The following is a 15,242-nucleotide window of genomic DNA, read 5'->3' as shown; positions in this document are numbered from 1 at the left end:
GAAATATTGCTGTTCACTCCATATCAGAGCACCAGTAGTTCAAGAAACTCGAGAAATTAAGGGAGATGAAATAAATGATAGGAAAAAAATTTTAAGGACTGAGATATTGAAGTTGGTGTGTAATGGAATAGTGAAATAGAGAGAGAGAGAGAGAGAGAGAGAGGCCACATATTTATACAAGGAGGTAATAAACTCGCTAGAATTAATATCCATGCATACTCGATATTTAAGGGAGACAAAAGTTTTACATTGTATTTTTAAGGGTTCAAAAATTAAAATTATATATGTATATGTGCGTGTACTGTCTAAAAAGATAAAATTAATTAACTATAAATATATGTAGTGATTAAACTGTCACGATCACGTAAACAACTACTCTGTATTCGTACTCGTTTTATAAAAATTATTAATCAAAGTTGTTATATGAGTATATTATAAGTCATTATAAATCATTTTAAAGTATGACAAAAACTTGTGTGAGACAGTCTCACGGGTCGTATTTTATGAGACAGTATCTCTTATTTGGGTCATCCACGAAAAAGTATTACTTTTTATGCTAAGAGTATTATTTTTTATTGTGAATATCGGTAGGGTTGACACGTCTTACAGGTAAAGATTCGTGAGACCGTCTCATAAAAGACATACTCTTAACGTATTCTCATTTTTTTATCCACGTGGGAATCTGTATAAAATCTCTCAAGAGCTTTGATATTTGGCAGTTTCGTGGGATTTAGAAAAACTGCCGGATCAAGGCAAAACCCTATTATTGTTCAAAGAATTAAATGCCACAACTAGTTTGTGTTAGCATTAGCAACTATGAATATTATGATTCAAAACTACCAATTTCTCTAAGAACTCTGGGTCATGATGATGAAGGCAATAGTAACTAATAAATGTTGTGTTTACACAAATTTAGCTCGATATTGACTTGATGCCCAATCAAATTTTCAAGTGACTCGTGCTTTGTTTTTGCCTCAACCGTTCTTGCATGTGAGCAGGTTTTCCTCTTCGGGGAAATACACAGGGAGTTTCTCACATAGACCTAATCTCAGGGGTTGATGCAACTATATATATATATATATATATATACACACGTAAAAATTTACGAAAACGATCTGCGACGGATTCGATTATTTTTATGATAAATGTTGGCGTAAGTACTATTAAAAAATTTATGACTTCAAGAAAACATAAATTTATGTTTTTATGATCAGCTGTGAGAATAATAGGTTCATTGCAAGGGGGTGGAATTCTTGGGAATCTTTTGAACGAAAGCTGCTTCTTTAAACAATTGGATTGTTTTGGAAAGTAACCATTTTCTTTCGGTTTCTTTTTCCAGTGAAACTGAGTTATCATTCTATATTTTTGGGCCTCTTTTGATAGTTAATGAAATCTGACCAATACAGAATATTCTGAAATCTCAAATTATTGTGCTTTTAATTAATCTTGTTGATTCTCTAATTAATATTTTATAATATAATTTTCGTTATATTGAATAGATATTTGCCAAAATAATAAATGATTAAAGAATTCCGGAGCTGGTAAAGGAACCGACTTCATGAAAAGTTTATTGTGATTTGTGATCAAGCTTTGGTTGGCCTTGATAATATCAAAAATCAAGATATTCCTTCGACAATGACCAATAAATACCAAAATAGAAGACATTAAAGAATTATTATTTCTTATTTTCTTCATCGGACGATGTTTACATTTTTAATTAAAAAGAACCCATAATTTATAACATTTCGAATTCCATATCTTACTATTTATATTTAATTAAAGTTTAGACGTCTATATTATTAACTGACTTCTATTTGATTTTGTGAAACCCTATTTAAAATTACAATTATATTCTTACTATTTAATTGATGTTTAGGCTCCTATATTAACTAAGTTATAAATGATCTGAAGAATAGTAGGCATTTTGTAATACAGTCTCACATATCTATTTCTGTGATACGGGTTAACCTGATCCATATAAAATGAAAATTAATATTTTTATATAAAAAATATCACATTTTCATGAATTGGGTCGGGTGGTGTTCCGTTTAACAAAATTAACTTGTGAAACCGCCTCACGTTGATTTTTGTGTTTGGTGAAACTTTATTTACAATTAGAATTACACCATTAGTATATAACTTGATCGATGGAACATTTTTTTATTTTACTGAATAATTTTTTTTAAATATTCAATCTTATTTTATTTATATTTTAAAAATTTTAGATAGCCTATCACTCATAATAAAAAAATGGAAAAAACATTAATTGAAAATAACAAAAATTATATGTTTAGATAAATATTTCAACTGTATAAGCACACAACACGTGCAACAGGAGAATAATGTTTCTATAAAAACACGAAGCATATTTAAAACAAGTTACAAAATGTTTGACAAAACGAGATGATCTTAAAGTCATTAATTCTATAATTTTGTATTGAACGCTCTATTTTTTTGTGACGGAGAATCTGCAATTCATAGTTATTGGTTGTAAAGCTCACCAGATAAATCATATGCGACAAACTCAACTAAAAAATGTTGGTAGTTGAATCGAACTTGTGATTGATTTTTCGAACAACCCACAAGACACTCTATTGTTTGTTAAATGCACTCCATAATTAATTTGTGTACCATAAATTGACCATGACGACCCTATAATTAATTATTCTTATTTTTGCAAGTTAGTTAATTAATTATCTCAACTCCTAAAATAATTACATCAATCTCTCAAATAATTATATTAAAATTTTCAATATTATTAATGCATAAATAAATATTAAACATATTATTAATTAAATTAGTTGTTATTTTTGTTTTAATCTTAATTTATTTTTTATTTACAAGTTTCAGCACATGCATGTGACTTTACATATCGTGAATTCATGCCAGTAGCGTGCAATTTCGTTGTTTGATCAAGTTCTTGATTAAATCAAACTCTTATAATTACTTCTATCCACTCCAATGGCTTCTACAGCTTCAAGATCAGCTTTTCTTCTGTTTTCCATCATCCTTTTTACAGCCTCCGTCCCGCATTTGGTTTCGAGTTTCCAGTTCGAAGTTGGAGAAGAGGGAGTCTGAAAATACCGACTGGGGAAGAACCTGAGACGTATAATGAATGGGCTGCCCAAAACAGATTCCAGATTGGTGATACACTTCGTAAGTACTGTAGACATTATAAAAAATTCACGATGTGTACATGATGTAGATTTTAAGAGCTAATTAATGCTTCTGTTTTTAATCTGTTGATCATCAGATTTCAAGTACCAGAATGACTCGGTGCTGGTGGTGAGCTCTGCTGATTACTTGAACTGGAACACGGCAAACCCCATCTCCGAATTCAAAGACGGAAGCTCGGTTTTCCAGTTTGATCGTTCGGGTTTTTACTATTTCATGAGTGGGAAGCCGGGTCACTTCAACTCAGGCCAAAGGCTTATCGTTCGAGTGATGCATCCTTCTGAGATTGGAGTTCCATCCTCTGCTCCGGCCCCGGCCCCGGCTGATGGTGCAGATGGAGGGGGTTCGGATTATTTGGATTGGGGGCCTCCTGCTGGAGTAAATTCTGGGATCATCAAACTTGATTTTGTTTCCTTCTCCACCATTGGATTATGTGGTTTACTTTACTTATTTATATAGGTGCATTTGTTTAGGTTTAATTAGTTTCTTGATAAGTTCGTTGTTTTATGAAGCTTTCTAGTGATGATTCTCTAGTAGTATGCATGCATGAATCTCGGCAGTGTTGCTGTCTGTTATTGTTTTGTAGTTGGATTTTATTGATTTAATGCTTCTTTCCCTTAAAAATTATGTATATATCTCAAATTCATATCATTTAAAACAATCCACAAATTATCTGTTTCCAAGTAGTCCATAAAACAGAATACAAGCTTTTTGTTACATATTGCAGGGATACACACAAAAGTGGATATTAAGAATTAGATTATTTTCATCTCGTTCCCAATTTTTATGTTTTATAATTTAAAAATTATATAAAAATATTATTATAGAAAAATAAATTTAAATTCAATGAAAGTGGTATATAAATAAAAAATGCTCGCGTTTTTTATGCGTTACTATAACCAGTAAAATACATAAAAAGTAAGATACCACCCAGAGGCATATCTCAATAAAAGACTTGAAAATGTTATCTCTTTAGCTTCTACCTATGCTTATAGTAATTTACGTATGAATTTTTTTATATGTGATTTTATGTATTTATTAGAGTCAACATCATATGTTGCACAAGGTTTGTTCACAATGATTTAAATTTGGTTTAATTTCAAAATTTTGCATCATTGCATTTATGATACTTACGAAAATTCGTGTGTGGTGGTGCTAATTTAGTTTGTCTGGCCAATGGATGGATAACTATCACACATTGCACATATTTTGGCAAAACAAAGTTTAGAATTTAGGCAAGGTTTTGAGCTAAGTTCTGGGATTTGATTCCTCTGTGCTTGTACCTACAACATACTGATACTTTTGATATTTTTCATAGTTGATCAACACCTCTCAGGTCCACTGCAAATTAGTGTTATGCGGCGCGCGCGCATACATTTTGGAGGATTCATTTAACCAGCTGCGCAGGAGACCAACTCAAGATCTTAAAGGACGTATGAATGGTGAACAGGGTATTTAAAAATTGATGCTGGTGGTTTAACTAGAGAATAGTATCTCAAGGGTTGTGTTTGACTTTGGAGCAGTGTTGGAAACAATGTGAGTTTTGGGCCGAAGCCAAATTATGTGTATCAAAGTGAACATCTCTCATATTTCAGATTTGTAGGCCAAGTGGTAATTGTTCCAAGGACCATATGTCCATATTTTGAACTCGAATTTGAAATGGATGCTTGAGGTGAGTGACATTCCAGATTTGACGATTAGAATAGATGAGGATCCTTTATGAGAAAACAGAGGTACATATGTATAGGGTGATGGAATTTTTCTCAAAATCATATTTCTACGTATATATAAACATGATATATAATATGCGGAAGCTTAATCGAGAATTAACTCCGGCCATTGAAAACTTTGAAATTCTCTGCTTTTCTTCTCGGTTGAAGTCTTCTAAGCACTTCACGCTCTCTGTAGATGGTGTATATTTCTTATGAGGTGTGTATGCTTAGGGACCTCAATCGTCTCTATTTATAGGCATCTCATACCATCAACGAGAAAAATCGAGTGTCTGAATGTTGAAAGAAAAAACGTGTACGCATCTCAATTTTCTAAAGTTGAGGTTGCGTACACAAGTTTCGTCAAAATATGTAGGCAATGGCCGTCGCCAATTCCTACACGATACTTCATGTGTCATATTTCTTACATAGGGATCATATGAGTCGGACACCTCTTTGGGAATTTATCCCCTATCGTCTTTTTAAGTTCTACTTAAATGTTTTAAGACTTCTGGAAAGTTTCTCTTATTTTCAGATATATGCTAGTATGAAAGGTTACTGATAATGAGCTGAAGCTGGGAGGAAGAAACATAAGAGTAATGGAAGAAACAAAGCATGAATATGTGGACCTTGTCGCTGACCACATTTTGACGAATGCTATCCGGCCTCAAATCAATTCCTTTCTTGAAGGTTTCAGTGAAATTAGTACCACAAGAACTTGTATCAACTTTTAATGATAAAGAGCTCGAATGATTTGATTAGCGGTCTTCCTGAAATTGATTGTAAGTCAATATCAGAAGTCTTAACTATTACTCAGCTTCAGTTTGAAAAGACACGTGTGACGATTTGAATCATGATGTTTCTAGTTTATGGAAGCAAATGGTTCTTGGACTGATTTGATCTGTTACTCTTTTGGAACACCAGTTAAGCCTGAGTGTGCGTGTTTGAAAGAAAGTGAGTGAGAGAGAGCATTAGAATATAGCTGCACCAAAATCAGGGAGGAACTTTTGAGTTTGGCATCAATGTCTTGGTTCAAAACAAGTGAATTTCCCAGGGACGGCAGTGGATGTATTCTAACACGTGCTAATCTACTGCATGAGCTTGATTTTTTAGGTTCTTTTAGAAGGTTTTAAGGCATTGCGAGGCTTCAAGATTCACACAGCATATGGAGCTCCTGAGAGACTTCCTTCAGCTTATCCTATAAAGTTATTGTTGGATCTCGGTTTTCTCGTGCCCAAAACGCAGCGGAAATTTAAAATTTTTATTTTATTTTGACAATCAAAATATATTTGTTTGAGTACTCGTATGGTTTTATGATTAAACATTCATATAGAGTTTAATAATATACCTTTAGTGAATTGATTCACATGGCTCCAACTAATCCGATATAGGCGGATCTTGCTCTTGTTGAATCCCTACGAACAATCTTCAGAAACTTCTTTGTTTAATCTTCTAAACAGGTCCACGACTGGAAGATTTATTCATCTTCTAATTTGCACTAGAAAAATTAGAAGAAGTTTTGCGTTGGAGATCAAAGTTTGAGAGACGGCTCAAACTTTTCTTCAAAAGGAAGTGGCCGAATTTTAGAGTCCTTGGGAGAGTGGATTTCGAAAATCAATATGGTGGTTAGGGTTATCACTTGTTCACTCTTATTTATAATTAAGTCAAAACCAAATACACATAATTAATATTAATGAGCTTGATTAATTAAATGGTTTAGTCCAACTAGTTTAATTAATTAATCAAAGTTCATTAAGAACTTTAATTATTTAGTATGTTGGACTTGTACTCCTACAAGCTTATTAAACATACTTTTCACTATATTTAATTTAATATTTAATAAACTCAACACCTGAGATTAATAAATTAAATACATTATAAATTCAACATTTGAATTTAATATTTAAATTATAAATTCAACTCATTGAATTTTATCACCTCTAAAATTTAATATTAATAAACCTAACTTTTGAGTTTAAGTAATTAAATTATCAAATTTTATAAATTCAACTCCTTGAATTTATTCTCTCCAAATTTTATAAATTCATAAATTCAACTTCTTAAATTTATTATCTCATAAATTCAACTCCTTGAATTTATTTTCTCAAAATTTAATTATCATAAATTCAACTCCTTGAATTTACTATATCATAATATAAATTCAACTCCTTGAATTTATTCTCTCAACGGGAACAAATGATCTAGTGCTTGTGTGACCCTCAATGGTTCAGGGATACAGCTAGCTGTGGGTTCACAACTCCTTGTGATTCAGGACATAATCCTTTATTCGGGCTTACCCTAATTTGCCTCATTCTATGCATCAACAATTGATCATGAGAATGTCAGAAATCATACTTCTGATTAAACCCATCGAATCATGGTAAGAGCGTTTAGTAGCATCGCCCCATGATTCTCTAGGTATCACTGATAGTGCCTGCAAGAACCAGTCGGTTATGATTAACGTACAATACGGTCCCTTCATCTCATACATCCCGATCGAATCTGCAATCATTGGTTCATCGAGGGTTGCATAATAATTCGATAACTATGTGATACATATAAATAGTGGCATCGCATGTACTATTGGAGAACTCCTTCTCTAACGTACATCTCATACTCTGGCCAGAGATTCCACGCACTATTATTTAATCAGATCACATAGGATATCCACACACGTAGGTGAGCGGTGAATCCCCGACTACAATGCACTGGCTCCTATATGTGTCGCAACTGTACCCAACCTCGCAACCTGATGACTCTCCTGAAGCCGATAAACGAGTCAAAGCACAACCCTAGCATATAGAGCCTCAGTGTTGTCCTGGGTCGTAAGAACTAGTGGTGTACAATCATAACCACAGACTTATCCTCTCGATTAATGATAACCACTTAGAAAGTCCGAGGGAGGGTAGTTCGGTATAATCATCATATGACTACCCATCTTCATGTTTGAACATCTCTATGTCCTTACCAAGAAATGCAGTACACAACGTCACAGATGCTAGTCTCGAGTAGGGGTGGGCAACGGTCGGTTTGGTCCGGCTTTGACTCTTGAGCTCAAACGGCCTTTATCCTTATTTTAGGCGGCTGAATCGACTAGGAACGAATTTAGAATATGAAGTGTTTACAAATGAGTTTCAACATCGAATTACGATTCATTTGTATTAAAGCATAATCAATGACTTTATCTATGCTGATTGAATGTGTATACAGATAGAGTAAAACGAAACCATTAAAAATTAAATTATATTAAAATAAAAATTGTTTATTACACTTGAGTGAATAAATTCCTCAGCCAACAGTTGACTTGCAGGACATGTATTCTAACAGTTATTGCGTACAACTTTTTTACAGCTTCAACCAGCTGGACATTCTTCGAAGGAACAGCTTCAAGATCCACGAAGGTTGCCAAGGATTTGGATTTGGTTAAACTGACTGCGACATGGTTTTCTGTAAAAATAGCATCTGGATTCATCATTGCCATGTATATTTAGTTACTTTTCACCGTTATTGAATCACATTACTCATATCTTCATTTGACTTGGATGTCGTTCATGTTCTTGCTTTGGCTATGTCTGCTGCGAGCATCGTTTTTTGAAATACATGAATGCACCTTGTTTTGCTCATTCAATTGGAATCTTTAACTTGATGAGATGTACAAGAAAAATGTTGGGATCATGGGAGTTTTCAAATTTCTCATGTTATACTTTTTAAATTGTTTCTTTGGTGTTCAGGATGTGTATCCAAACCTTTCGGTCAACAAAAGGTAACGGGATCGTGCAAAAGTTTTCTTGAGCCGGACGAAGATTGTCCTCAAGTGTAAAGGGAGAAGAAGAGAACTTGACTGCAAGACATAGTTTTTGGTTCTTATTTGGCAAATTTTACCTTGTTTTGAACTTTCTGTACATCAACGAGATTAGATGTGTTCATGTGGGTAGGCGCATGATATTTGTATCTTGTTCATTATATATCACATGTTTATCTTATCATGTGTACCAAACTAGGTCTACATGTTTTATTAATCGATTACAAAAAAATTTGTATGTGTATGATATCTATAGTCTACGTACACCTCAATCTGTAAACCAACATTTTTTTAAATAAAAAATGGAATTGAATTCAACTGTTTTTTTAATAATATTTTTTTGGCAAAAACTTGTGTGAGACGGTCTCACGTGTCGTATTTTGTGAGACGGATATCTTATTTGAGTCATCCATGAAAAATTATTACTTTTTATGCTAAGAGTATTACTTTTTATTGTGAATATCAGTAAAGTTGACTCATTTCACAAATAAAGATTCATGAAACCGTCTCACAAGATATCTTATATTTTTTTTTGGGTACGATAACGGATTCATGCTAATTAAATGCTTCTAGAAGGCCAATTTATTTTATATTATTATAAAGTAGTAATTTTAAATATTTGATAAACTAAATAAAATAAATCACGCAAAAAGTATTCTATAGACACACACATATATGTGTGTACGCTTTGGTCTGTACAGAATCCATCTCTCTCTCTCTCGCTTTGGTTCGGGTCGGGTCATTTTGTGTCTGGGAAAATTGTTGCTCTTAAGGATTCATGTCGGTATGTATTCGTTTTTTTTGTTGATTCTTTGATTCTAAGTTCCGATTTTGATAATCGGTTTACGTGATTTCTAGTTTTCTTCTTTTTTTTTTAAAGGCGCGTCATTTTCATATTTTTGGAATTTCGTGTTTCCATGGGGCATGATCGATCCCTTGATTTTGGGGGTTATGCTTTTTGAAGATATCTTGATTTTGACCTATGATGAAAGCAGTCCCGTTTTTGGTGATTGGGTACGTGCTGTTTTTTGGGAGTGGTTTGAATTGATATTATTATAAATCTTTTACTCTTTGACATGGTGATGATGCTCAAGAAAACATAAGGAAACTGTTTGTATTATTAAATAGATAAGTATACTTTTGCTGATGTAAACTTTCCCTGTCACAAATGTAAAAAAACGAAATCAAATTCACTAAAGGAGATAATTTTTTTGGGTGTTATTAGATCTCGAAATATCGCTGTTTGTGGGGTTTTTTTTTTTGGAATTGAAGTTATTAAGTACTTCTGATTTTATTTGATTATGGTGGTATCAGTATGCTGTGTGATGTAATCAACATTGAAATTTCCTAATTTTTAGATTATAGTTGTGTTGCAGGACAAATATTTTTCAGTTGTCAGTTTCTTGAGTTGAAATCTTGCTTCTAGAATCCCCATTCATGGGAATAAAGTGCAATAACTTACCTGATTCCAATGGAAATCTTTTGAAAGTATTTATGATGTTGTATAGGTGTTTGTGTGACGAAATTATTTCCAGTTTGGTTTTATTCCAAGTTGATGATGTTTATAAATTGTTTTCACTAAGTTGATTTTATTTGGATTCACCAAGTTAGAATCTTTAAAAGTTAATATTGTTAATAACTTCTGTAGCCTTTGGTATTTTCATGTATCCTATAATTGATGTTTATCGACTGTCGTGTTTACTATTTTTAGGAGAAGGGTCGGCCATTGCCAAAGTTCGGTGAATGGGATGTTAATGACCCAGCTTCAGCAGAGGGTTTTACTGTAATATTTAACAAAGCCAGGGATGAGAAGAAGACTGGTGGGAAGCCAGAGTCTCCTACAAAGATGGATATAAATGCAAGGCATGGTGTGGAACCTTTAAAACCTCAGGGTGTAAGTTTTACTATATTTTACTTCGGTATTGACTAGTTAGAGAGTCAGAGTGAGGGGGACAATTTCTCATCCTGAGCGATAAATTTTGAATGTTTCCTACTGAGTGAATGTCATCCTCGCTCGAAAAAGAACTTGTATTTTCACTTTGTTTGCAATCCGTGTTTGGTGAGCCAATGTACTGACCAAAAAAATGTATTTAAGTTTGACTGCCCTGAGTTCATTTTCTCAGTTAATACGGAGGAAAAGAACATTATCTTTATTTCTTGATTTCAAATTTTGCATTTAGAGGTTGAAGTCTTGTCTTCATTGCTTTCACTTACAAAAAGCTTGTAAATCTGAATTTTATCTGGTGTTAACTTCCTAGAACTTACTGGAATCCTCTGTCTGCAGAAAAAATGGTTTTGCTGCATGTAGAGCCCAAGCCCTATCTCCATCAGGTTTACATATATAAAACATAAATATAGGAGTGCATATTCATTCGTGAATAGTCCTGTAAACACTTCCAAATTGTTGCTGCTGCGTGTATCAGCCACCATGGCACTACATTTTGCACTGTAAAAATTGGTGTGGGTAATGAAATATGAATGACTTAAAACCGTATCTGTACACAATGTTTGGTGTTGATTTTGCTATCCTTATTCTTGTAAAGCATTTGTGTTTTTTTTTTTTTTTTGCACTGATTGGATGTTTTTCATTTATATTACACCTGGTGGATATCCAGTTAGTAGTTGGAACACATGAGGTACATCTAATCGACATAATAGTGTGATTCGAAACCACCGTATTTGCATGGAAATTATGCGCCGTGGAAGACCATAAAGGGTCTAAAAAAATGCATAAATGACAGATTGTAGAACCAGGAAAGCAGCCAGCGAGTTCCAATGCTACAAATATTAACATTGTATTAAAAAAAATCCCCGTAGAGGATAAATCTGATATGGTATCAGGCTTTGAAATTTTAACATTGAGAGATGTAGTTCAAAATCCTGAATCCTTGTTGCACAACACTAAACTCTAGACGTCCCGAGCCTTTTCTCGAACAGACGACGCATAATGTAGATTTGCAAAAAGCTAGCTCCAATCAAAACTGCCGATTCAAATAAAGCTTTGTGAACTGCTCCTCTCCCCATTTTCTCGTTCACTGCATTTATTAGATCAGAAAGAAGGTTATAGTTGAGTTATATTAGGCATGTATGATATTGCTGGTGGATCTGCCAAGATTCTAAAGGTTTATTTTCACATATATAATCAAAATTTAGCGCACAGTCAATCAGAACACAATAATACAAGAAGCTTTCTTGTTCACAAAGTATGAATCAAGAAGCCTGATTCAAGTGAAATTTTCAGGAAACCAAGATAATTTTAAAATGGAGACTCACAGTCAATCATAAGATTGTCAGCTCACATAAACTCGTGAAACATAAGTTAGTCAGATTTTCATGTTTCAGAGGATAATTCATATTACGTCTCGTAAGCATGGATGAACGAAACAGATGCGTGACCTTTGTAATTGCACATAAAAGAAACATGAGATTAATCGCCTGTATTTTTTAAAATTGCACAGTGAATCAAGGGTTTATATCTCTTACCTTTTTCCCTCAATGTAACATTAAATACATGTGAGATACCATCACCCACAAACCAGAAATTTAACAAAATACAGACAGCAAGTTGGAGTCTTACCAATTGCCTGACGATGATTCTGTGCCTGCAACCAATGCTGCTCAAACTGAACATTGTACAAGGCTCCCTCCAACTTCCCAATATGCTCAAATAGAGGCTTGAAATGTTCTGCAATTATAAAACCAATTTATTTAAATCCCAACTTTAACATCGCAAACTAACTAGACCAAGGGCAAAAACAAAGAGACAATAACCATCTTTAGCATGCTCATCATGATACAAGAAATGGCCGGCGTGCACGTCGAAGTCTATGGTTTCATGATAAGGAGATTTGCTCGTGAAACAAAAGCGATAAACTCCTTGATTATACGCCACAAACTCGTGCTTGTCACTCGTCTTGTCTCGAATATCATGGACTTGTTCACCATTTGGTCCCTTCACCTGATTTTAGTCATAAATTCAGCACATCAAATTAATCTGAATTCAGAAAACATTCTCACATCACGTAAGTTTGTCTCTTGATCCAGTGCTAAATCACCTGTAATCGATGTTCTTGTATTTACCTTTAAACTTGAATGTAAAATAGATTTTATAAAATAAATCATTTAGAAGCATAGTAATTTCATACAACTACAACTCCATTGAACACAGGCTGTATTTCTTTCACCTTGTAAACAATTACAATTAAGATAAGAGAAAACCTTCAAATATAGAATGATCAAACTATAATCTTAATAAATCTTCGATACAAAACTCCAAAACATATATCATACACACGCCGTTTGAATTGTGGGGGTGACGAGATGACGAAAGATATACGAGAAATGAAAGATAAATCAATATACATAAATAATATGATGATTTATAACGATGAAACAGATATGTGCAATGAACTCTTATCTCGTTCAATCGGTAAATAAATAAAAACAGCATTACCACAAGATCAACGCCATCCTCGCTGTAACGCCAAGAGCTGTCTGATTTAATCACCACAAAAGAGAAGTGCACCGTGTCCCCATACTCCACCTTGTGAGATAAGCATTCCTCTCTGTCTATCACAAATCTAACCCCCATTGCACCGCTGAAATTCACCAGAATAACCGCCAGCGCCGCCGCAGCCGCCGTCGGGTGCTTCATCTGTCTCCCAAATTCAAGAAATCATCAAATAATTTTCTTTTGAAAAGAAAAATCAAGGAACAACAATAACAAAAAACAGAAGAGGAATAAAAACAGATTCTTGTTACCTTTATTATTATCAATCAAATCAAAAGGCAAAAATGTTCGATAAATACTGACTGTGAGTAAAAAAGTCAGGACTTACTGAGGAATTTTCCCACTGAGTTTTACTTCGAGGGTGCGGTGCTGGCTGCTGTAAATTTCATTCGACGTTTCGTGCGTGCAATAGCCAATGGTAGTAGTTTCACACGTCATAATTATATAAAATAGTATCAAAATATTTTTTAAGGAAATAAATTAATTAATACATAAAATAATATCAAAACAGAATAAAAAATTGGGTAAATTTGAAAAAAATACATCTGTCCATGTTTACTTTAAGATTCAGTACCTAAATGATTTTTTTTACAAATCAATACCTGACACACACTATAAATTAGTTTTAACTACCTAAAAAGATAAATTTACTTTTTTGCCCTTTTATTATTTAAATAAAGATATAATTTTACCCACCAAATTAATTGTGTGTTTTCCATCCACCAAAGTATTAATACCTATTATGAGGTTTCAGATACTTGATTGTGTTATTTGAATACTCCAAATGAGTAAAAAAAAATATTATATTTTTGAAAAATCACCTTAAATTCAATCATTATTGGTTTTTCATTTAAAATTCATTATGATGAATTATTCATGTCATTTTATTTTTAAAAAAATATAGTTCTTCACTCATCATGAAATAAGATTAAGTACTTATTTGACATATAAAGTATCTATTTTGAAGTTTCAGATACTTGATTTGGCTCTATAAATACTCCAAATGTGTAAGAAAATATTGGATCTTCGAACGATCACCATAAATTCAGTCATTATTTGTCTTTTCATGAAAGGTGTATTTGGATGACATATTCATCTCATTTAATATTTTTTTGTAAAAAAAATCAAATTCCAAACTAAGCATGTTAATTTTAAAATACTTAGTTTTACTTGAGAAATACCTATTTTGAGTTTGCAAATACTTGATTTCATAAATGAGATACTGACAATATGTATTAAAATATTGGATATTCGAATAGACAAAGTAAATTCACCAAGTATTGGTATTTCAATGGAAAATGCATTTGGATGACATATTTATCTCAATTAATATTTTTTAGTAAAAAAAATTCTCAAATAAACATGAAAATTTTAAAGTATTTAGTTTTACTTGAGAAGTACCTAATTTGAGTTGTCAAATACTTGATGTCGTAAATGAGATAGTCACAATATGTATGAAAATATTGGATATTCGAATAGGCAACGTAAGTTCTCAAAGAGTCCAAGTGTTGGTGTTTCCATGAAATATGCATTTGGATGATAAGTACCTAATTTGAGTTTGTAAATACTTGATTTGATATAGAAGATACTCATAATATGTAATAGAATACTGAATATTCAAATATGCAACGTAAGTTTACCAAGTGTTGGCTTTTCATGAAAGATGCATTTGGATGACATATTCATCTCATTTAATATATATTTTGTAAATAAAAAAATTTCTCAAATAAGCATGAAAATTTTAAAATACTTAATTTTACTTGAAAAATACCTAATTTGAGTTGGAAAATACTTGATTTCGTAAATGAGATCTTTATAATATGTATTCAATATTGGATATTCGAATATGCAACATATATTCTCTAGGTGTTGGTATTTCCATGGAATATGTATTTGGATGAGAAGTACTTAATTTGAGTTTACAAATACTCGATTTGGTACATGTGATACTCATAATATGTAATATAATATTGGATATTCGAATATGCAACGTAAGTTCATCAAGTGTTGGTTTTCTATGGAAGATTCGTTTGGATGATATATTTAT

At 32.8% G+C, this 15,242-nt stretch overlaps 3 protein-coding genes and 1 pseudogene across 5 annotated transcripts; 3 read left to right on the top strand and 1 right to left on the bottom strand.

The window, feature by feature from the left end:
- Nucleotides 1–2,927: 2,927 nt before the first annotated feature.
- On the top strand, nt 2,928–3,801 carry LOC142518443 (early nodulin-like protein 21; the record flags this gene model as incomplete). Its single annotated transcript, XM_075621231.1, has 2 exons — nt 2,928–3,156; nt 3,254–3,801. Coding segments are annotated over 2 exons (609 nt in total), but the record flags the coding sequence as incomplete, so codon positions are not given.
- A 427-nt stretch (nt 3,802–4,228) lies between these two features.
- On the top strand, nt 4,229–8,374 carry LOC142518442 (E3 ubiquitin-protein ligase UPL1-like; annotated as a pseudogene).
- A 1,140-nt stretch (nt 8,375–9,514) lies between these two features.
- LOC142519477 (protein NOI4-like) lies at nt 9,515–11,190 on the top strand. Its single transcript, XM_075622508.1, has 3 exons — nt 9,515–9,699; nt 10,397–10,579; nt 10,970–11,190. The coding sequence occupies exons 1-3, from the start codon at nt 9,610–9,612 to the stop codon at nt 10,991–10,993; spliced, it is 297 nt and encodes a 98-aa protein (XP_075478623.1). The 5' UTR covers nt 9,515–9,609; the 3' UTR covers nt 10,994–11,190.
- Nucleotides 11,191–11,414: 224 nt separating this feature from the next.
- Nucleotides 11,415–13,629, bottom strand: LOC142518222 (transmembrane emp24 domain-containing protein p24beta2-like). 3 transcript variants are annotated; one of them, XM_075620959.1, is made up of 5 exons: nt 13,524–13,629; nt 13,139–13,339; nt 12,457–12,643; nt 12,263–12,370; nt 11,415–11,720 (listed from the first exon to the last, which is right to left on the bottom strand). In XM_075620959.1, exons 2-5 carry the CDS (start codon nt 13,337–13,339, stop codon nt 11,587–11,589), a joined length of 630 nt encoding a protein of 209 aa, XP_075477074.1. In that variant the 5' UTR covers nt 13,524–13,629; the 3' UTR covers nt 11,415–11,586. The 3 variants fall into 3 exon arrangements, with proteins under 3 accessions (XP_075477074.1, XP_075477073.1, XP_075477075.1); XM_075620958.1 differs by having other exon boundaries at nt 13,447–13,560; XM_075620960.1 differs by lacking the exon at nt 13,524–13,629 and adding an exon at nt 13,499–13,517.
- Nucleotides 13,630–15,242: the final 1,613 nt, after the last annotated feature.

The sequence above is a fragment of the Primulina tabacum genome, chromosome 11 (assembly GCF_025594145.1).
Source record: "Primulina tabacum isolate GXHZ01 chromosome 11, ASM2559414v2, whole genome shotgun sequence".
NCBI lineage: Eukaryota > Viridiplantae > Streptophyta > Magnoliopsida > Lamiales > Gesneriaceae > Primulina > Primulina tabacum.
This window is presented reverse-complemented; position numbering and strand designations above follow the sequence as displayed.

Excerpts from the sequence above, each read along its gene's own strand:
- LOC142518222 (XM_075620959.1), bottom strand. The coding sequence starts at position 13,339 with ATGAAGCACCCGACGGCGGCTGCGGCGGCGCTGGCGGTTATTCTGGTG. Across the intron at positions 12,644-13,138 it reads AGGATGGCGTTGATCTTGTG|GTGAAGGGACCAAATGGTGA; the intron begins GTAATGCTGTTT and ends GACTAAAATCAG. Across the intron at positions 12,371-12,456 it reads TGATGAGCATGCTAAAGATG|AACATTTCAAGCCTCTATTT; the intron begins GTTATTGTCTCT and ends TTATAATTGCAG.
- LOC142519477 (XM_075622508.1), top strand. The coding sequence starts at position 9,610 with ATGATCGATCCCTTGATTTTGGGGGTTATGCTTTTTGAAGATATCTTG. Across the intron at positions 9,700-10,396 it reads GTCCCGTTTTTGGTGATTGG|GAGAAGGGTCGGCCATTGCC; the intron begins GTACGTGCTGTT and ends TACTATTTTTAG. Across the intron at positions 10,580-10,969 it reads AACCTTTAAAACCTCAGGGT|AAAAAATGGTTTTGCTGCAT; the intron begins GTAAGTTTTACT and ends CTCTGTCTGCAG.